General features: G+C 35.8%; 1 protein-coding gene across 33 annotated transcripts in view; it reads right to left on the bottom strand.

Moving 5' to 3' along the window:
* The window catches only part of NRXN1 (neurexin 1), a gene marked incomplete at its 5' end in the record, with an annotated part of 1,159,071 nt that overhangs the window by 616,958 nt on the left and 518,281 nt on the right, over positions 1-23,832 (bottom strand). For 26 of the 33 annotated variants that reach the window (XM_080814815.1, XM_080814809.1, XM_080814835.1 and 23 more), the window contains 3 exons: positions 11,769-11,795; positions 14,338-14,541; positions 21,488-21,871. In XM_080814815.1, coding sequence (XP_080670941.1) covers positions 11,769-11,795; positions 14,338-14,541; positions 21,488-21,871 — 615 coding nt within the window. The remainder of the gene's footprint in view (positions 1-11,768; positions 11,796-14,337; positions 14,542-21,487; positions 21,872-23,832) is intronic. The other 7 variants (XM_080814838.1, XM_080814819.1, XM_080814833.1 and 4 more) reach the window with 1 other exon arrangement.

The following is a 23,832-nucleotide window of genomic DNA, read 5'->3' on the forward strand; positions in this document are numbered from 1 at the left end:
TTTGGTTAGATTGTTACTTGAATCTGCCCTTGTGTCTTTAAAAGTGCTTGAACTCTATATCCAGGTCTGGTGCATGTGTTCTGGACTTATGGGTTTGGTTTTTATCCTAGTTCCATATGTTACCAGCTGTGTGAACTTGCGTAACCTATTTAAGTTCTCTGGGCCTCAGTATTTATATCTGTAAAATAAGTTAGTAACGGAGATACATCATAACACAAATAGATTTAATTAATTTGAATAATTTAAAGTAATGCCTAGCACACAGTAAGCCCTCAGTTATAATAATATTATTATTTTCACTATTATATTATCACTATTTTTATATCTCCCCTTTGGTGATTTCAAATTTCAAGGAAAATATCAGACATCTATAGTTCGGTGCCTTGAACATAACTGCCATTCACTATTTACTGAATGAGTGTATTTGTTTAGAGTTTGTTGGATTGTGTGTGTGTGTGTGTGTGCGCGCGCGCCTATGTGTGGTAGAGGAAATATCTTTTGATATTAAATTAAGCCAAATAGCTAAAGAAAAAATAACTCCATTAACCTTTAATGTTTACATTCACTAAGAAATATCAGGAAATAGAAAGCTTCATTGCTTTGTTTTCATATTTAGCAGCACAGAATCTGGTAAGTCGTACAGTTGGAGAGCTTGGGTGAGTCAGGTATCTGGCTAATTACTTGGACAGCTTTTTTGCTCAGTTCCCTCGAAAATAAATTTAATATGGTGTACAGCCTAGGAGAGCAAAATGCCCTAAGGCCAGCAGTCAATAATTCCCATATGCAAAGAAAACAGTTGATTTAGGAATTGGGGGATTCAAGAATTAATGAGTGATTTATAAGAGAACACTGGCATTGTCTGCAAAAATATCTGACCTTGGAGAGCTGCTGGAAAGCCCCTGCAGAGAGTTCTTTGCCATTTTCCTAACTCATACCAACCCTATTCTATTATCAACAAAACAAACTTTATGTAGCTGCCTCACCTCCTGTTCCACAGCTGGCTTAATATCATAGCTCTAAGCAAATGAATCAACAAGGTTTAAATCATCTACTAAGAAACATTTAGTTTCTATAGCATTGACATTGATTGTACCCATTTATGACAGACCAGGATAAGTATCTCTGATGTAAATAATTTTCAATGTGAAAAACATACATTTTAAGAAATACAAATTACCTTTTAAGAATATAGTTATATTTACAACACAGTAAAAATGATCACAAATTATATAAATATATTGTTCAAAGAATGTTTTAAAATAACTCTCTTTAAATCTAATCTAGCTCAACTAGCAAGTTTAGGAAGAAGCATAATAAAATAAACTTATATACTGAAAGAAAAAATTTGGACTGTGACTTTATTTTAAGGAAAAAAGGTCATTTCCAAGAAATGCTTATCACATAATAGGATAGCTTGCAGGCATAATTAAGTACTAAATAGTTAATGTGCTTTTAAATAAGCATTATAAATGGAAAATGTATTCAGCATTGGCATAGCATGAAAAGAAAAGGATTACATTGATTTACAGTCATACTTATTTAACACAACTTACGCAGTACTTACAAAATGTCAAGTTATCTGAATGAAAGAATGAAAAAAGCATAAAGATATTGAGCATTTGGAAATTTACAAATATTTGATAATCCACTAAAAAGCCATGGAATTAGAGTATAAAACACAGAGATTATTTAATTAAACATATCATTCTTTATCTGAATACTCTATTATAATAGTTACAGAATTTCTTTTTATGAGAAGGCCAAGAAGAATGCATATTTTTGCATAATACAAGCCATGATGGCTTTACCTATATTTTATTTTGCGTATCTTTTTAATATAAGTGCACTAGAATATTTTTAAAGATTGAATTTATAAAATTTGGCTCTCCCTAGCTATTTTTGGGGTATTCTTAAACAAACTTTCTCCAAAATTAAAAGGCATAGTAGAAGAAGTAAATAAATCTTAGTTCCTGGCTTTGTCAATCTATTTGTCCCCTTCCTTTCTTTTCCCTGGGAAGCCATTATGATGCTTAAAAGCCTATTTTTCAATATTTGCCTTAATATTATGAAAGTATTTTTTTAATAAGACACATTCTAAGGAATATGATAAGAAATATTTTGTCTTTAGAAAGGTTGAACTATGGCTCTCTCATTTGTCTTGGTCTTTTTTCCTTTCCTCAGTGATTGCATCAAAGAAGGCTGTGGACAAGCAACACATAATAATGCATCCATCCATCATATAAAAATCAGAATAATAATGTGTTTTTTCCCAAGCAATGATATGATAACTTACAAAATTCTTCTTTACTGTGAATTTTAATAATGCAATAACAGATAGTGTTAATTGTTTTCTTTTATTGTCATTAGCTTATTTATCAGGCTAACTTGTAGTACTAAGTGCTATGATTTAGTTATTGAGCGCTATGACTTCATTCAACCATTTACTTTAGTGATGAGAAAAATATTGAGATTGCTCCTTTATTTGCAAATGTCTTTGTGTCAAAGTCTCTTTTTTTTTAAGATTTTATTTATTTATTTTAGAGAGAGTCTGGGGTTGGGGGAGGGCCAGAGGGAGAGGGAGAGTTTTGTTTTTTGGGTTTTTTTAAGATTTTATTTATTCATTTCTGTCAAAGTCTTTTGAAATGAACGGGCTGCCTTCCTATCCTGGAAGTGTTCTAAAAAGTTGCTTGTCCAACTATAGCAAAAGTTACTAGCTATTAAATCTTAGGTCAAGTTAACTTGCTCAACCTGAGGAAATAGTGTTTGCAGGTTCCTTGGAGCTGGTCTCCCAATTGCTAGAAGTAATGTTATGTCTGAGTGATTGTTCCTGGTCAATCTCCCTATGATGAGATTATGTCAGTTAGGCTTTCAGGTAGTGGATTCCTGCCAATGATAATTTACAGCAATACATCTGTAAAGTATCTTTTCATTCATGGTTATTCCAATCTGGTTTGTTTTACAAGATCTTGGTCACAGATGCTTCCAATCAGTTTTAATTTGACTACTCTGAGATAACTGATGAATGGGAATAGAACTCACTTTTGTACATATATGTTTTCTATTTTATCTCTCTTCAACTGGTTTAATGACCTGGACCTGCTTTAGATTACTTTGGCAGAAAGTAATTATCAGGTCCTACCTCCATTTTGGTCCACCTATTTCAACAATATTAGGTGAATATGTTTGTATTCTAAGGGAATTTGCATAACTTATTAAATAATTTATTTTTTATTTTCTTTTCCTGGACACCTTCATAATGCATGAAAAATCAGTAACGACAATTTTAAGTCATGCCATTATAGCATATTTGTTCTATAATATTTGAGTTTTAATTTTCACATGCATTAGCTATTTCCTTTGTGCCTACTGAAATGTAAGAAATTTCAGAATTCTTTAGATTTTTTTTTAGTTGTACACATTTATTTATACTGAAAATTTTTTGATTTCTCAATTGGGTTGATTTTTTTCCCCATGTATCTGACAATTTAATGAGTGCCTATATTCACAGGCTAGCTATATTATTTGTATGCAAATTTTAAAAGAGAATTGATCGTTCTTACTCTAAATCCTACATTTCCAAAGCAATTTTAAGTATAATAATTATCTATAGAAAAAGTCAATTGACTTTGAAATTTAACTTATCTCAATAGGACTTTGCACTAAATATTTCAAGTTTGTATTTATACTGATGTCCTGGGAAGGGTGATGGGAGGATAAAGAAGTCTCACAACTTTATGAGTGATACATTCAATGAACAAATAACAGTGAGCAAATAATCCAGTATGAACTATAAATAAATAAAGGTAATTTAAATACCCTTAGAATTTCTTACTTTATCTCTGGGGAAGTTGTTTTCATGATGCACTTCTTATTCATCTTGCCCATTGCTCCCATTGTTAACAAGTGAAAGAAATGGATAAGAGCTCTGAGCACACTGAACTTTTCAATTTTCAAATCCTTTGAGGGCCTCAATCATTCTCCCCCACCCCAATTTCAAGAGGCTTTCCCACTCGATTTATGCACTATATGTTAGCTAGTTATATGTGGAAGAAGTATAACCCTCATGAGTATCTTATAAGTAAAGAGGAAACATTTTTAATCAGATACCCTAGAGAAAAGATGTTTGTGTGGAAGACATGCTATTCCTGCGTTCCTTTAAGGAGAGTATAATATCATGTGGGTCCCCGTTCTGATGACAGCTTTCATGTTTTGATGAGTATTTATATAGTATAACATAATCTTTAGGGAAACTAACTTACTAAATGTCAGTCCTAGCATTTCTTTGAAACTTAGGCTATGAAATCTTTTACTTTTTTTTTTGCAATTTGTCCCAATTTTTGAAAAAAAAATAAGAATTTTCAAATTATGCAAACATCTTCAAGTAGCTATTTTCTCAGAGAACACTGCTGATTCATTAAGATAGTAAAATATATATAAATACTTAAATTTTAAAAACACCCATTTTTCAAGACTAAAACTTTTAAAAATCATCAAAGTTCTCTAAGATCTTAAAAAAAATTCACATTCTATGCTTTAAACCATGGTGTTTAATAATGTGTATACTCCTATAAATGGAAACTAAGCTGGTATGCTTATATTAATCATATCTGACCCATAGTTAAGTACACAGGCATCATCTTTTAAATTATGCATCTATTTTAGCAGTCAACAGATGCATTAATTCCTTTCTAGTGACCATATGAGGAACTGAAATCCATGATCATGATATTTATTTTCATAGTCTTTGATAGCTAAGCAATTGATAGGATATAAATTGTTAGTGGTTTTCTTTTCAGTAAAATTAGGAATATAAAACTTGTAGAAATTTTATTTTCTTTTAACTTAAATTCAGTTTAATTAACATTTACTGTATTATTAGTTTCAGAGGTAGAATTAAGTGACTCATCAGTTGCATACAACACCTAGTGCTCATCACATCAAATGCCATCCTTAATGTCCATCACCCAGTTACCCCATCCTTCCACTCCCCTCCCCTCCAGCAACGCTGTTTGTTTCCTAGAGTTAGGAGTCTCTTACGGTTTGTCTTTCTGTTTCCGTCTTATTTTATATTTCTTTTCCTTTCCCTAAAACTTGTAGAAAATTTTCTAAACTGTATTTCTCTATACTAATAAAATGGGTACCATGGCATGGTACATTGAACATTAAGGCTGTCCTAAAAATTGTAGACTGTTTTAAATAGAAGTCACTGAGTTCTTTTTAATCCTTTTTATTTTTTAGGAGTTAAGTTTCTACGAACCTGAATCAGGGCGTACAAGTAAAAGACCCAATGCTCCAAATATAGAAAATTATTATCTTATTATTGTTTTCTTTAAAACAATTAAATTTGAATCATGCATCTCATAATGAAATAAACTAAAAGCAAAAAAAAATCTTATTAATGGAAAAAAATATATAATTCAAATTTCTATCCTTGATTTTCTGGATCAGTGATAAATATTGAGATGCTACATCCCTACCAAAGGAAACAAATAAACACATGGAAATGAAAAAAGAAATTCAAAAAACTATGGAAGAAGTGGTGGATATTTAAAAACCAGCTCTTTCTAATAACACAACAAACCAAAACATCTCACCAACAGGCTGTGGTCTCATATGTTTGGTGGTATTTGGTTGTATAAAAAAAAATTCCTTTTCACAGAAACCAAGCGAATATCTAGTCAGACTCATTCTTCTGAAACTTTCTAGGACTTCCTGACAATGTCTACCTAGGCCATTGTTATAACGCCATGTTTCAACAATGAAACAGAATTTGATGGCTTCAGTCCACCCTAATCTGGAATTTCGCACCACTTTGAGCAGAGCCTTTTGCAACAGCAATAAGAAAATGCTTCAATCAATCAATTAATAATTGAGCCTGATTCCAAGAGGAATTCTTAACCTGCACAAAAGAGTGGTCTATTACAAACCATAAGAGACTCTTAATCTCACAAAACAAACTGAGGGTTGCCAGGGGGAGGGGGGTAGGGAGAGGGAGGCTGGGTGATGGACATTGGGGAGGGTATGTGCTATGGTGAGTGCTGTGAAATGTGTAAGCCTGATGATGCACACACCTGTACCCCTGGGGCAAATAATACATTATATGTTAATAAAAATTTTTAAAAGAGCAGTTTTTTAAAACACTGCACCATTTTGTATTTGTATATAAGCAATGAACAGATTAGTTGTTCATGAAAATGGACCCATTTCTTCTACTTCTCAGGCCCTCCCACTAAGATTTACCCAATCTATGTAGTCATTTACATGTGCAGGGGAAAGCTGTATTCTTCTTTATAATTCTCATAAATTTAACATGCGGATAATCCAAAGGAGCATTCCTTAAATTTCATTCTAATTTTGATATTTAAGTCTAAATTTAGACTCATTGTCATGTGCTAATTCCCTTTATTTTAGCTATTTGTTTGTTTTTTTTTTTAATCAGAAATCTATGGTCTCAATATTTTATTTCCCTTAGATTTTTGCTAAAAATAATCATATGTAAATAGTCTTTTATTCTCCTTCCCTTAAATTTACTTTCAGCTTAAAAAAAATGACAGTAACTAAAAGAACAAACAAAACTTCTATGTTCTGCATTTATATAGTCATCTTCCTTTATTGCTTGAGCAGCTCCCATCCTAGGCAGATGAAGAGCACCAGTCTTAAGAAGCGGTGACTGACACAACTCAACAAATCAGGTCAGAGCTAGAAGATTCCCTTTTGCAGCTGTCTGCTCTTTAGGTACCAGGCAGCTGCTCCAAACCGAACATTTGTTTCATGTTAGCAAGAGCCAGCCCCCAGAAATTTCCTTCTGTCTTTTTAAGGAGCCTGCCAAACAGCAGTCTGATCAAAGCAATCTAATATGGCTTAAGTGCCACTGTTTGACATTTTGCATTCTTTTATTGCTTTCCATTTTTACTACATAAAAAAAAATGGGTGATAACTAATATCCAGTTGATCTTTTCATGCTGGTAATAAAATGATAACACAAAGATCTTATTATCCACTCCAGACATCCATCACAGTACATTTTCCAATAACATACTACGCGGAGTGTTTCTTCACTCTGTCCAAGTGCAAAGTGAGGTTAAGTACTTGGCCTCACATTCTCTTTCTCTCTGATACTTTAGACACTGAACTGCAAATGAAAGGAGCTGAACTTCAACCCCTGACATCTTGTCGACTTGAACGTGATCTGCAATTTTGTTGTCATTGTACTAAATAAACCGCTTTCTATGAGAAGCCAAAGATCGTTGTAGGGTCTGCCTCTTAAAATATTTTGTCAACCCAGAGAATTTTTATTCTTTTAAGAAAACAAGAGGAAACTGAACAAGAGGAAAAGATATTGGAAGTGGAGAGGAAGAGTATGTCTTAGTAGGAAGAAAGATCAGGTGGGCAGAAGAAGAGACATATATACAAGGCAGAAAGAAACCAAAACAGTGCCAACACGCAAAACAAACAACAGAGATCGTGAGTTTATATTAAAATCAATTTTTATGTGGATGCAGAGGTGGCCCCAAGCCCTCCTGTGAGCAAGAAGGCTATTCTGTAATTATGTCATTGATTTGAAAAGACAAAAGCAAGCAAACTAACCAATAAAACAATAAATAAAAGAAAGCAAAGAAAGAAATCCTAACAAAAACGTAAGCACAAATGTCTCCCTGTGTCCATTACATATTTAGTTAGTTACAGGACAATCAGGACTCATCTATAGTTGATAGGAACACATTTTGTTTTCAAATGTTCAATGTATTTAAACTATTAAGGATTACAGCACTAAAATTTTTTAAGAGAGAGAATAAAATTTGAATCATTTAAAGATGCAATATATCACTACAAATCTAAGTTTTCAAAAAAAAAAATTGCAGAGAAATACATAGCCTAATGAGTTTGGAAGTCCTGTAGGGAACTACTGGACACCAAATTTAAGATTGAGACTGTCTTGGTAAGTCTACCTCAGAGTTAACCAAGATACTAGACTATGTACTTTGGCAGACAAAGAGAATACACAGTAAGAATGACGGCCAGTACAGATCCAACTAATAATGAATCTGGGATAATTTCATAAGGATTAGAAAATTTCCTTTGCAATCTTTACAGTTTTTAAAAGATGTATTAAGTCCATTAATATGAACCTAGGGAAAAGACTGTCAAACACACCCTTTCATGCAAATAATTCATGTGTCAGTCAGAAAAGTACTATTCAATCTGATTTGGATTTTCTCAATAACTCATTAATGATTGGTTAGTAATTTCTACAATAATTATTTTTTGCAAAATAGTCTATAAATTGTCTTTTTTTCATGAATTCGAAAATTTTTTTCTCTTTATGGTAGAAGAATGTGACTTTAGAGTCCTTTCTCATCTACCTTTTTGAAATACTGTCCGGAGAAGAAATGATATGCATTAAAAGATAGTGGCTCTTTAAGCAACTTCCATACACACTTATTTCATGATGGCAGACTGTTCTCAATATTGCAGTCGATTGAGAAGGTGCAAGAAATCTGACTATTCCTTTATTTCTATCGTGAATAGAGGAGAATGGAGTGTGGAAGATAACACACTTCCATGCTCACCTTCCAGGTCATGAATCTGCACAAACTGACCTTAATTTAATTCCAAGGTGCAGATGAACAAACATATTTTAGCAATGATATAAGCTAATGGATGTCAGAGAGCTGGGATTGGTCTGGGACTGTGTGCCAAGACATTCTATTTGTAATCTGAAAGATCAAAGCATACATTTTGGCATTGAGATGACCACTATTCATAGAGATGGTTCTTTTTTTAAAAAGTACCCTCTCCACACATGAAAATAAGCTTTTGATTTTTAAATGAAAGCAAGCTCTCTTTCCATTTAAAGATACTTGACAGCTTTTCCTACGAAGAAGAAAAATGGTGGCAACAAGAATCTGCCAGAGATGCTCTCTGGAATTCAAATCTGCCCTTTCTCCAAGGAAGCCAAACAAAAGATTCTGCCCCAGCCTGTCCACCGAAGACTAGTGGTGCATATAAACTACTCAAACAGAAATGGCTGAAAAAGGAACACACCTGCCATCTCTGAGGGTCCCACACGTCTGAGTACATGCAGCTAGATCTTTCCTCTTCCCCTACTACCTATTCTTCAAGGGCAATGATTAGATAGTCTGGTACCATATATATTAACTTTTCCTTATCAAGTAACATCCGCTCTGCCCTGGGGGGTAGGAGCGGGGATGAGGGATGGAGCCACCAAAGGAAACAGCAGAGCAATTCTGAGTAAGTATAGAGAAGGTTAAAAATGTTTCCATCCAACCTTAATAATTTAGAGTTTAATATTCATTCCCAACCTAAGATAATCTTTTACATTACAGTTTGTATATTTGCTGGGGAAATTTCCTTAAAGATGTCATATTAATTTCATAATACAGTTGTAGCTTAGGTATGCTATAATTTTTAGAGACGATGATAGATGGTAGATGACTGTGATTTAATAAATGTACATTCATTTTGGTTTCAGACAAACTTAAAGTTCACAGGGGAGAAATGTAATAAACCAGCCACTCAAACTACAAGTTATACTGAGATACAGATATTTCAATTCATATTTTTACAGGGTAGGAAATGCACTCCAGGTGGAAATCTCTGCTTGTTTAATCACTGTGAATTAGATTTGCATTATTTGATATGTAAATTCCTCCCTCTCCTAGCTTTGAGGAAAACATGATTTCTTGATGGAATTTGGGGTTCTTGCCACATCTGCCCACTATTCCCCAAATAAAACAAAGGGAAAAGAAAATGAAAGCGTTACCTGCTCATCGAATGTTCTTTTCCAGTGACTGCTGTCAAGTTAAGGCATTTGCAGTCCTGTTCGAGTTGTGCACTGAGAGCTCACAGTCACTCATTTAATTCAAGTAATTTACATGTAACACATGCTCCTTAAAAGGGGAAAAATTTCACTAACCAGCAAAAATCTTTGTCCTCAAAGGTATTATTCTGTGGAATATCCAGAGGAAAAAAGACTGTGCTTAATATTAGAATCTCATAATATAAGCCAACTGAAGAGAAGTGTCTAACAAGGGTAATTAGACTACAAATATCTATTTCAAAAAGAGTCACTTATATGGCTAGAAAACACAGCATCACACTTAATTTGGTTAACTCCCATACTAGAATTCCAAATACTAGAGTTTATATCGTTACAGCTAATAAATTTAAACATTCATGCTTTATTATATGCTTAATAGAAATAAACAAGAGTACATAAAACAGGAGTCTAGAAAGGAGTATTTTCCTCCCATTATTTTCTCAGACTCAGGATGTATTAAGAATATCTATAACTGCATTAAGGCACAAATCTAGTTTTGGGAAAGTATTTCTTGATTGCCATTTTGCCCGCATGAGTGCCCCAGAGCTGAAAGCAAACTGGACCGTGGTGTGAGACTCATAAAAACTGTGCTCCTTCTCAGGAAGTGTGGGATGGGGTTTGAAAGGAGATGATGCAAATTTGAAAAGTCCTACCTGTGTGAGAGTTTTGAGAGATTACTTCAAGAACTGTTCTGTTCGAGATAATGTTTTATGCCTTGTATGATAGTGTATCAATTTAATTTTTCATAAATCACTGATTCAGTTACCTTTTTATTGCTATGATTGGAAAGATTCATATTTATGTTACTTTAAAATGAATACTAAAATATTTGAAGACAAATCTGAGTTATAAGACGCATGGTGTTCAAAGCAGTATGTATTTCATTAGTAAAGCTTCTTGTTTTATATGTTTAATACCACCATTTTGTTCCTCAGAGGATGACATTGCTATTTGCAAACACAGCCAATGGTTTCGGGAGTAAACTTCATCAACTCACATTCAGCATTTTCCAAGGATATAGAAAATGTTTGTTCTCATTGACTAGAACAATGAGAAATTAGAATCTTGTTAGAACCGTTTTATTTACATGGCTAACAACTTTGGTATCATTGGAGGAAATTCCTTGATGTGGTCAGCAAAACTGGAAAGGAAAAAAACCTAAACATTTACGTAAAGAAATAAAATGAATTTATTCTTAAGGTAATGCTACAACTCAAAATAAAATCACAGTCCTTATATCCTTTCAGATTCTCTAGTCCATAGTCAAATAAAACTCAGTCCATGCATCTTTTCTGATTCATCATTTGGCATGCATATCACAGATTTGAAGGGTTTTGATTATTTTTGCAGATATGTGATGAGGATGTAAAAATTCATCATGTAAATACTCTTAATGAACAAGAAAAAAACTCTTAGATAAGTAATTTTCTTTATATATATACATATAACATTGAAAAATACATTTTTCTCAGTAGAATTTTGGTTGAATTTAGAAGAATTTAATAGTAGCTCTCAAAAGGAATTCAAAATTTTTTTTCTATATTTTGAGTCAAGAGATTAAAAAAAGAAAGTGAAGGAAATACGACCCATGGTATTTTTTTCCTAATCTGGTGAAGAAGAGAGCTATCAGAGTCCAAGATCAGGCAAAATACAAATGCTACTTGCCTTATTCAAAGGTCTATAGAGGTGTGTGCATCTTCTGCTCTAAAATATTTGTCACCTCTTTTAGATATAGGAACTACAGGAGGAAAGTCTTCAGCTGGACAGAATTCAAAATGAATTTTTACAACCCAGATGATGGACTGGCACACTTCCAAAGTGAATTCATGAGTTTGATAAACGTCTTTGTCTTGCTTTCATTTTTTTCTGGACTAGCTTACATCATAATGGAGGAATAACATTTTAAAAATTTTGAATAGGCACTTACTGGAATTACAGTTAATCCTGATACAATCTAGATGGGGAAGAATAGATGAAAAATGAAAATTTATCCTTCAAGGTAATAGCTGCAGACATCCAATAAAATCACAGTCCACCCTTCCGGGGACAGACACATGCAAATATGGCCACTCCATATCATGTATTCTTTACATACTTCTAGAACCCAGATTCATTGTTATAAAACTTCACATTGGAAACAACAATAGGTTTTTTAAAAAAATGGCCAATTCAAACAAAGCTACATGGTGACAAATCTAAGTGAAAGAAAGCATTGCTAACTGTCAAAGATGCTTGGCTTAGACTGGCTGCGACTTTCTCCCCATCTGTGAAAGAACATATCATTGTTTTCAACATAATTAATTCAGCTCCGTCACAATGGGGTACAGTGCAAGCCCAGCTAGGCTCAGACATCTTGGACCTTCAGAGTCTAATATCCCACAAAGGCCAATAGAACTCTCGAGAATTGTGGTGATCAAATGGAGAGCGAGTTGAAGATATTCTAATGCTACCCTAATGTATTTTACTTTTGTTATTATCATTGGCTTAGGCAAAAAAGTTAACAGCCAGATACTGGCTGGATTCCATGCCTTGTATTAATTGGAGGAAGAAATAAACAACTGTATTTTCTTTTAGAAGCCTTCAGTAGCTAAGGGGTAATGTCATTCTTCAGAGCACACGAGCCTATGCCTCTTTTAGGAGCTAACAATGTTATCTCTATGTGCTAAGTGTCTTGGTGAACATGGGTATTGAACTTCCTTTTCTTACACTTGCTTTTTCTATGAACACAGATTATCTAAGAACAGAATGTCTGATCTGAATAACACAGACTGTGATTATAAGGGCTGTCTTTAAAGGACTGTGTAGGATGTTTTATGTTTATTTTATGTATAGATACATATTTGTTGGTTTTGTTGTAGTATTTATTTAATGCCTTTGGGGAACATGAAAAATGTAAACCTAGATTCTGTTTCCATATAGCTGAGTTTGTCATGTGTCGTCAACCGCATCAGAAAAGTGGTTGCAAACAGCCAAGGACCAGCACCTACACAACTCTTTCCACAGAATGCTTTGCTGTTGGAAAATTCTCATGAGTGTTTCCACTTTGGGTAGCAGCCTCTTTACTGCGATTAGGCAATTTCCTTTGATTTGTTGTAGTAACCTATCATTGTCACTAGAGGGAACTCTAACAGAACAGTAAATGACAGTGCACTGCATTCTTCAGTGATGTTTAAAAAAACACCCTTGTTATTTAACTTTATTTAGCTAATATTAATTGAATGTAATTGTATGCAATAAGCTACCACTGAAATAATTTTATTCTTTATGAGCTACCATTCTGCCCAGCACAATTTGAAACTGTAGGTAGACTTTCCACAAATGCCTCACCTCATCACATTTTGCTACTCTTTGTGTCAAACTATGTTTCAAATTTTATTTTTCTTCCTCCATTAATTTATTTTTGTGTGTGTTGAGCACTTCCAGGAAATACAGTAAAACCTCATTAATTTGTTCTCCTCTTGGAGCTACTGATAGTAACGAAACTTATTGGGCAGAATATTTATAATTCTTGACAAAAAAAGATTGCCTGAGAAAAATTAAACAAGTTGTAAAAGATGAACTTCAGGAAGAAAACTGAATCCCAGTACTTCACTGTACATTGATGGCACAACTTGCATGAAATGACATCCTAATTACTGATAATTCTTATCCACCCATTAAAATCAGTCTAGTAAGACCTTTCCTTAAGAAGCCTTCCTAGCTATCAATTTGTGTTTTGGAATGTAATTGAAAACAAAACTGAATATTTTTTTATGTCTACAATTCCAACTCTTTCTTAATTGGGCCTAACCTTCCCCCATATTTCATATAGCTTTTTGAGGTTTTACTGTAGTGACTCTCTCCTAATGCTACAATGAAGCAGGAAAGCATTATTTCTCTGTAGAAGAGCCTGTGTTTTAGTGTTCTCATGGCTGTTTGCTACGGGCCGCAGTCTTTGGGCATTGAAGGGTTGTGGATTGCTGTTTGATAGCAAAATATCACCACACAGTATTTCCAAACAGAAAAGATGGGGTACCACAAAGGTGACTAGTCAAAGGAGAAGCCCAGGGAGTAGAGTAAAAGTAACTGTTGGTCTACATCACAGAGCAGAAATTTGACATTTTGTGCAGATATTATCTAAATAAAAGCAGATGGGTTTTTATTCATCTGAAAGGGTATCCTCTATAGCAAATCAGAATACCAGTAAATACAACAATGGAAATTATTTGAGGCCTCTTCAAGCCTAACAATTTATACTTTCAATTGACCTCATTGGTATATACGGCTTCCCTTTTAAGAATCCTCAGTGGTAGAAATCACAAAATGGTAAATTATGTTCAACAAAATAAAACAATCAAAGAGATGCCCCCAAAACCTAAATTAATTTAAATGATGAAAATGAGACCATTAAGTGTTTTAACTTTCCATGGCAAAACAGGCTACTCGGTAAATGTTTGCAGGCAAAACTGAACAAAAAGTGAAAAGTATTAGTTTTATGGGGGAAGGGGAGTTGTTACCTAGGTTGACCGTCAGTTTCACACGCCCTGCATCCAGCTCCAGGCGGAGGGTGTCTGCCGAGTCTCTGGAGGTGGTTGCCATGAGAATGCCATAGGCGCGCTGGGATCGGAACCGTAAGGACACGTCCTCCGCCTCTGTGTGCATCACCACTGGGAGCTGGATTTTCATAAACATACTCCCATCGTAGCTCAGAACCGTTGCCTCTACAGATGGGAAGTGAATATCAAAGTTCTTGGTCAGTTTGGTACTAATTTATTCTGTGAAAAAGGACAGTGAGACCTATTAATGGCTTCTAGATAGAACACAACACTGCAAACGCAATTCATCTTCCTCAGAAATGAGCATTTTTTTTTTTTTTTTTAAGCTGGGAAGAGAAGTCATCATAATGAGGACTTCTGTGAAGTCTGCTAAACCACAGTCACAGAGATGGCACTACTTACCTTTTTGATCACATAGCCCTTTCTAGCTATGGCATTCATCATGCTGGTTTATCAGTGTTCATGTGTGTGTGTCTCCCTTCTCAAAGGCAGAGATCACATTCTTTTGTGTTAGCCACACTATGAGCCTGGGTTGAGGCACTGACTAAGTAAGCAATTACTTAATGCATGTTTATACATGGCTAGGCCACTAGCTCCGCCAAATCTGCCTTTCCTCAACGAAATGAGGAGGTGTTAGCGGAGGATCTCTAAGGCCGTATCTACCCTAAAAGTCCATGATTCTCGGAGAAGTTTCCATCATTATCTTCTTTCATAGTATCTGCCTTCATAGGATCAAAAAAAGTAAAAGAAATGACTTAAATGTTAGAATAAGGTCAACATTTTACCAAAGGTGATGTTCAAAGAGAGAAAAAAAGATAGTAGCTCCAAACAACACGTGGCACTTCTTCTGAGTCACTTTGTTTAACAAAGTAACTAATTTTTACAAAGACACGAACTGAAACCTCATTTTAAGCTTTATTTACAGGGAAGGGGTAGCTGAAATCATCTTCTGTCAGCACTACCCTGGTGTTCTGAAAATGTGACGCTATCACCAAAAAGCCAATTAACTATGTATTTTGGTAATACTGAATAAACATGACTGGGTCTGCAGAGTTTGCATGTTTTAGTTTGTGCTACTAAACCAAAGTGGACTGCTTTAAGAGAGAAGTTGCTTAATACTGAATTAAACACATAAAGAAGAGGACACCAGAAACTGTTGATCACAAACTGCCTGCTTTAAGAAATAGAACCCTTTAATGTTAAACACCATATGGTGGTAGAACGTTGCAAAACAAGTATGAGTAATTCTGCTTTCTCATTGGTTCTGACAACTCAGAATACCGCTTAACAAAAGAAAAACCAGCTGGAATTAAAGGAAACTTGGAAATTCTCATTATCTTGCCTATTTACATGGCACGATTAGCTTTACTGATACAGTTGCTTATTATTGGGACTTATTCTGGAGTTGTGGTTTTGCAAGCTTGTCTGTCAAAAAGTCAGGAGAGTCAAATATTTAATCATTAGTTGTTGTCATCATGGGACTGAATGCATATCCAGAAGAGATAAAGAGAGGAAGGTTCCTTCTAGGTATACCTTCTTGGTGCTCTTCTTTTCCATCTGCCTCTTGACTTAAGGGATCTCGGTCAACTCCCCCTAATATTTATTAACAGCCTGACTTCTCTCCCGAGTTCCTTCATCCATCGCCCACTTAAGATTTCCAATTTGAATACTATAGGTACCCCCCACAATGAACCAACTCCACATGCTCCTTCACCAATGTTCTCTAGCTTAGTAAATGGCATAATCCCATTGTTCAGAACTTAGCTTTTCTGATTTTCCTCTTAAACTCTCTGCGATGCCCAGTCTATGTGCAAGTCTATACGTCTTGTAGGCTCTAATTCCAAGCCATTTCCTGAATGTATTGCTTTTTATCCTTATCACCAAAGTATCTCTGCCTCTGCTCCAATCTCACACCTAGACCACTATCTTAGCTCCCTCAGCGGTTTTCCCATTTCTACTCTTTCTGTCCACAGTAGCCAAGCTAAACATTTAAAGAAATAAATCAGATTATATCCCTACACTGCTTAAATTATGTCTCCCCACCTCCCACCAATAGCTTTCCACTGCAGTTAGAACAAAAGCTGTACTCCTTTTCTACCCACAAGGTTCTCCGTGATCTGGCCCCAGCCTTTCTCCATGGCCTCAACCTTCAGCATCTCCGCCACTTGTTTAGTAAACTCCAGCCACACTGATTTCATCCCTCATTCAAGTACTTGCACTTGTGGACCCATCTGTTTTAAAAGGCTTAACCCTAAACCTCTACATGGCTGGTTCCGTTGGCATTCAGGTCTCTGGTCAAATGTGACTTCAAGAGTTCTGCTCCAAACACCCCACTGATCCTTCCTCCAATTATTCCATATCTACTTACTCATTCCTTCTTCACAATTACCATTTCTTATACATTTCTATACTGTTATCTGCTTCACCCTTTAGAATGTAAATGTTGTGAGGGCAGAGTTAGGCTCTCCTACACATTAAGCGAGTGTTGGTGGTATAGTGGTGAGCATAGCTGCCTTCCTACACATTGTTCTAGCAGTAGCTGAGTACCTTGCAAAGGGCCAGGCACTTAGAAGAGCTTCAGTACGTACTTAACTGAATTAAGGATTGCATTTGATACTGAAGATATATGAAAGAGCTTATTTTCATTTGGATATCAAGCTTACATAAATGCTAACTAAAGGAGTTAAGTATTGGGGCGCCTGGGTGGCTCAGTGGGTTAAGCCTCTGCCTTTGGCTCAGGTCATGATCCCGGATCCTGGGATCGAGCCCCGCATCAGGGTCTCTGCTTAGTGGGGAGCCTGCTTCCTCCTCCTCTCTCTCTCTGCCTGCCTCTTCCCCTACGTGAGATCTCTGTCTGTCAAATAAATAAAATCTTAAAAGAAAAAAAGAAGTTAAGTATTTACTCTGCCTATTGTTAAGTGGAATCTAATTTTGGTAAAGTATGTGGACATAATATTTGCTGAATTCTACTTTGAAGGACACACTGTGCCACACATGACAGGCTAGCATCTATTTATCAAAATACCAGTCCTGTGGCTGGGCACTGACCTGACTTTGAGAAAATAAAATATGATCCTTTTAAAATATAATGGTTCTACATTATACCACATATTTTTGTTATTAGATAAGTTTCCTAACAGAAAAGCTGTAGTAGTTTATTCAAAACATAATTAAGGGGCACGTGGGTAACTCAGTCAGTTAAGTGTCTGACTCTTGATTTCGGCCCAGGTCATGATCTCAGGAGTTATATTGAGCTCCACATCAGGCTTCACCATCAGCAGGGAGTCTGTTTGAGATTATCTTTCTCTGCCTCTCCTTCTCTGCTCCTCCCATACCCTGCATCCATGCTCTTCCTCTCTCTCTCTTTCTCGCTCTCGCTCTCACAAATTAATTAATTAATTAAAAAATTAAAACTTGATTGTAAAGCTATGGTGATCTCTAGAAAAAAAAATGTTTCTTGTATAATATCAAGGGAGATTTGTTCTTTACTATTTCTTTGCCTAAACTAGAGCCAATCATTATCCATATCTATAGAGCAACAAACACCTGAATAAACATTTAAAAGTCATTATCGTTTACTCAGTTCCTCGGCATCATATTGATAAAAGAAGTGAAATGTTAATTTTCCTTTATTTATTTAATCTATAAACCTAGTGTCTATTATTCAATAATCACATTTAAAAATGATTTTATAATCTTCTATAAAATGCAGCTTAATTTGATTAAAAACTAAGGAGGGGGAACATCCTTCCAGAAATAGAGATGACTGACAATGGATCATAAACATAGTATGAAATACAATCCAAAGTTGGAAAATAATCAGAATCATTAGCCTATAACATTCTCCAAAAAACTGCAGGAATGAAATAATATTGTAAAGTGATAAAACTTGAGTACATTTTAAATAATTCTCAATGTGAAAATAACTTGTTGATAAATGACAAATGAACACCTAAATGATTCCTCATAATTAGAGTTAATGTTTAATTAGACAAGAAATGGAAAATGCACAAGTTGGAGTCTAGAGTTGCCAAATAAATGGTAAACAACACTCTGACATTTGAAGGTTATGCTATTTGACAGCATCTTTTCACATTAGTGAAATTATCTTACCCCTTAGAACACAAAAGAGTACTTTAGAAGGCTAATTCCAATACAATACTTCCCAGAGGGGGAGAAAAAAGTTTCAGCTTTGTCTCCTGCATCTCCTTCCCCTTTGTCGTTAAGTTTGATAAATTTGCTTTTCTGTATTATTCCTTCTTGCCGTCTAAAGTGTACACCTGTGCTCAGTTTTGCCGAAAGGCAGTCACATATTGTGCACAACGATGAAAATCAGACAGGGAGCCAAATTATATTGCTCTGACATCTGTCTCTCCATCTGTTAGAGTTTTAACAAACAAGTATAAAGCAGACCTCTGATTACAACATATACACATAACCAAGAATAATTTCTACATGGCCAAGTCTCCACAAATTCTCAGCTTTATTAAAAATAAAGTAGGAGGGAAAATGCTGAATTTAATTTATATTCAATTGCACATTATTTCTACATTACTCTTCCTTAAGGGATCGATGCACATAAAAAATACTATTTTCCTTAATTGCCTAGGTCAGCAAATACTCTTTCTTATAAATTCCTTTGCTTACTTAATGCAGAATAAAAATTTCCTATAGTAATGTGACTACAATATTATTCCTCAGGCTGCATTATCTAAAGACTTGAACACACTTTTTATTTACTATGAACAATAATCTTTATAAATTATCAATTATTGCTTGGTAATAGTAAGATGGAGACTACTAGTTCCTTTATTATTATTTTTAAATTTCAGGAGTTGTCCATCAACTCTTAGGTGATTAACACCCTAATGTGATCAGAGTATATCTGGAGAAGAACCACAGTCAAAGCTCTTTCTTTTGAATTGGAAACCCCAAGGGCTGGGCACGATCCTATGTTGACTGAACTAGGGCATAGCTGGGAACTGGACAGAAGCCAAATTCTGTGGTATTGAGCATGACAAGCATCCCACATCACCACTGTTCTCAGGAGATACCATAATGTGAGCAAGAAAATTAATTCTGAAAAACAAAGACTTCTAACAATACGCTGGGTGGTCTGGAAACAAAAACCGCACAAAAATGACCATTTTTTCCCCAACACACAACCAACCTGGAGACAAAGAAATCTGCAGAAATTTCTAGCCACCTGTCAGATAAAAATGTATGCCGGATCCCAGTGATGAAGCTTGCTATTAAATTCTCATTTGCAAATCTACATATGCTTGCCACCCCTCCTTCTAATTATTGCGAAATAAAAATATTCCCTTTCTCTCATTCTGGCTCAGGAAGCTTGACAATTTCTATTTTTATTTCTGCCATATGTAGTAGCAGGATCTTGCCACAGGGTGGTACACCACACATATTTAACTGAAGGCTTTTGGAATCTGTGTGACAGTTCCGGTGATAGCCTTTTCTAGCTTCACTTAAGCAGGAAGCATCAGTGTAACTGGCAGCTCTCTGGGTGATTAAGAAGAAAACAACAGCTTAAATCATGCAGGTCTGCGAATCTCCCATTATGTCTAAATTGTAATATGTCTTACAAACTTTGTTGCCTTTTTGGTGGTTACTGTTGGCCCCTTTTGCCCGTTTCTGAAGACCATACAATGAAACAAATAAACTGAAATTAGAGAAGGAAATGAGAAGAGGGAATTCACAGAGAATATACACCTTACTCTTGAAACTACACAGAAATAGCTAACCTCTAATGACAATGGATAGGAATTGCAATTCAGTACTAGGAGAATGAATGAATTTAGGTGATTAATATACTTACCCATCTATTGACCTATCTAACTGTAGAGTGCAGAACAGTTAACAGTATTTTGGTTGGTAATTTAAGATCACTATTAGTTTATTAAATTATTTATTACTATTTTCAGATTGATTAATGCTAATAATAGAACTGATAAACTGAACCTCTTCATTAAGACCGAGAACCAAAGTCACATCTCAACTTTGGATTCTAGAAAATCACTGTTTTTGTTCTCTAGGAAGTGTAAGCTTAAACAAATTAAATGATTTCGGGATGGAAAGGGGGAAAGAAAACTAAATGTACATAGTTTATACAATACACAACAGGAGTTTTCAGGCTAAATGTCTAATGCAGAGATATTATTTGAAGCATGAGAGGACAGTGGAACAACTCATCAATAGTTTTCCATATTGATTTTTTTGTTCCATTGTTGAAAATGAGTAGCAATGGGTATAGTGACTAAAGCATTTATCTGGTACTCTTAGGTCGATGGGAGGACTTTGTCCCTCTGCTGTTCCCCCTTTAGTCTGCAGACAAACAGTGGTTTGTCTTTGCTCTTCATTCTTCCTTTTATCCTTATTCTTCTCCTTCTAATGGGAGAGGAAAAGAAAAAAAAAAATGTAGCTGTTCTTCCTACTAGAGAAGAAAGGAAGGGAGCTGCTCAGAAGCCCCATAGACACACCGAGCCTTAATACCACAGAGGTAAATACAGCAGAGGTAAATCTTCTGTGATCACTCAGGTCCTAGACATAGTTAAGTGTCTTTGAAATTAGGGTGCACTTTTGAAACTGCCAGTGTAAATCAGATGATTGAAAGTCACCTTACTTTCTAAATTTCAAACTCAGAGAAGCAGACCAAGGGGAAGTGAGCAGACTAACTTTAGTCTCATTCCACAGTGTTAGGGAAGTAGCCTCACATGCTCTTTTTCTGGCCATAGATATTAGCGCTGGATTCCATAAATATTTCTAATTCATAGCTTCTTTACTTTCTAGGGTCCGGAAATTAAAAACTGGGCAAAAGAGACTGTCATTGCTGTCAGTTATTCATCTTTAGCCCATACTCTATAGAGGATCTGAAAGACTAACATATTTCTTCCTGCAATACACTTCAAACTCCGTGTCTTCCCAGAATCAGGCCCTCTGAAAATCCTGTATGACTCATTAGTAGGCTGCTTGGCCTGTAGGTGTTTATCTCTCAGAGCATGCATTATGCTCCCATGGTCAGTTTAAGGTCTGAGGTCAACATTTAATACACTTTTTCATCTCAGGGGAGTCAGCTACTTGGTTTTTGAAATCCTACCTCTCTCGCAGGACCTGCCAAGGTAGCCTGTTCCGGAACAATCACAGACATATCTGTTCCACCCATCCCTGCACATGCCGTTGTTTTTACAAGGGTTGCTAAGGCACGGTTTTGCTGTTTCCCTTGAACAGGAGGGCTTCACTCCAGCAGTACTTTGAATTTCAGCCATTTGCCGGATATCTTTGCTCTGGCCGTCAATGAACAAATCTCTAATGCAGCCCACGTAGCCGTAGTTGAGCAGAGCAGTCCACACCTCGGTGGGGAAGACGAGGCCAGCCTTGTTTTCTGGCAAGCCCCCCAGGTACAGCTCATCATCCAGGTCCAGAATCTCACTCTCTCCAGGCGCCGTGTAGGGCGTGCGCAGTGTGTTGACAGAAATGGTACCTGTTGCAGAGACAAGAGAACACACAGGTCTTTATGGAGTACAACATGCTCAGAAAATCACCGTTTCTCCCTTTCGTCTGCCTGAGGGGATGCTCCTTGAGGGCAGACAGCTCTGATTCTTCTTTCTGTTCCACAGGTGCCTTATCCTTCCCAGGGGAGTCAAAACCAAAGTGGATGGCCAACCGAGAGTGTCTGTCAGCCTTCAACAGGTTAATAAAGAAAAGAAAAAGGAAGACTTAAAAAAAAAAAAAAAGGAAGGAAGGAAAGAGAAATCACCATTCTATATCAATCTCCAACAGTTCAGTCAGGAAAGAAAGAAAAAGAAAGGAGAAGTTGACATGATACACTACCCTTTGGAATAAAGTCAGATTCACAGTTGGTGAGTGCTCATTTTCAAAGCTGGTGTACACCTGCAAACTAAAAAAAAAAAAAAAAGATTGCATGCACCCACCTCCCACCTTTAACTGACTCGATTGCTTTTAATGAACACAATAGTTTGACAGATTATCTATGTCAAAACTTGACTTCACCACTCTTAAGTGTATCAATCTATTGATAAGCTCTATGGTCTTGGTCTACTCATCCATAATATGGGTATAGTAATATGACATACCTCTCAGGGTTGCTCTAAGTGCTAAAAAAATGGTATTAATAAAGCATCTGGTTTATAATAAGCACTGCATAAGTGTTGTATATCATGATTCATCCTAAGAACCAAGTCAAACTGGCTGTTTACTTTTTAAAAATTTTTAATCCAAACTAGTTAGTTATCTAAATTGACAAGTCTTTCCCCACTCACTCCAAATGTAAGAGTAGAATAATTCTATTAGTTTACAAATATACAGGAACCCTGGTTTTAAGCAGAGGATGAAAAGGTAGACATTCAAATGGGATTAATTGAGAATCACAGAAAAAATACTTGTGGGATCCATTAAATGAAAAAAATGAAAGACTGAAGGCAGTTTTTGATTAAAACTTCTATCATGTACCACCAGATTATTCAAAATTCCACCAATGTTCTGTCTCCAGAAGGATATTGTAAAAATGAAAATAATATACCTAAGAATGACATCTCACTATATGTTACCAGATTGTCCCAGATTTATTTTTCAGGTCTAGACCATAAAGCAGAATAGGTAGAATATTAAGAAAGAAAGTAGATTTAGAAATGTCTGCTGACAGAGAGCCTCAGGGATTTGGGGGGCAGATGTACAAGGGAGGCCAGGAGACAGAAGTTGGGGTACAAAGGCAACAACAGAAGGGGAGAGTCTAGTATGAATAGAGGATAGGTAGAAGATGCATTTTAGCAGTTTCACAGAATACCTAAAGTCCATCGCCGAATGAAAATACAGCCTGTAATGAATGTCAAACGTGCATCTAACTAAGGATGCAGGGCCACTGGTCTCTGCACTGTCCTCAGCAGCATTCTAAAGCCCAGCAGAAGGGGTACTTTTCAAGATGGGCGGTGTAATGGGATCTGTTTTTGCGTGAGAGCAAGCCACGAACGCCACTGACAGAGACTGCACAGGCAGCCAAGTCACTAAGGGGATATTTGTCTCTCTAGACTTCCACAGAAAGAAATAGAAAAAGCTCTCAGGAGAGAAACACTTAAAGGCATTGCTATTTTGGCCTTCCAAAGAGGGGAACATAACGGGGATTTTGGAGGGACGTAGCAAGAAGGCAAAAGGACAATGTATTCACTTTTACAGGTCACATTCGTGCAAATGTCTGGAAGAAAACTCATTTAGGAACATACAGGTACTGTAAAATCCTACTTAGAAAAAAAACATGAAAAAATATAATTAGGGGGAAATGAAATATACGATTTTGAGATAGAATGGTGTCATTTTCTCTTCCTAATAGAATTTCATTACAAGCATTTTTAACTGTCCAAAATGCTTTAAGAAGTGAGTTAAAAGATGATCCCTGGGGGTGCCTGGGTGGCTCAGTCGTTAAGCGTC

The sequence above is a fragment of the Martes martes genome, assembly GCF_963455335.1.
Source record: "Martes martes genome assembly, chromosome: 9".
In the NCBI taxonomy this organism is placed as follows: Eukaryota; Metazoa; Chordata; class Mammalia; order Carnivora; family Mustelidae; genus Martes; species Martes martes.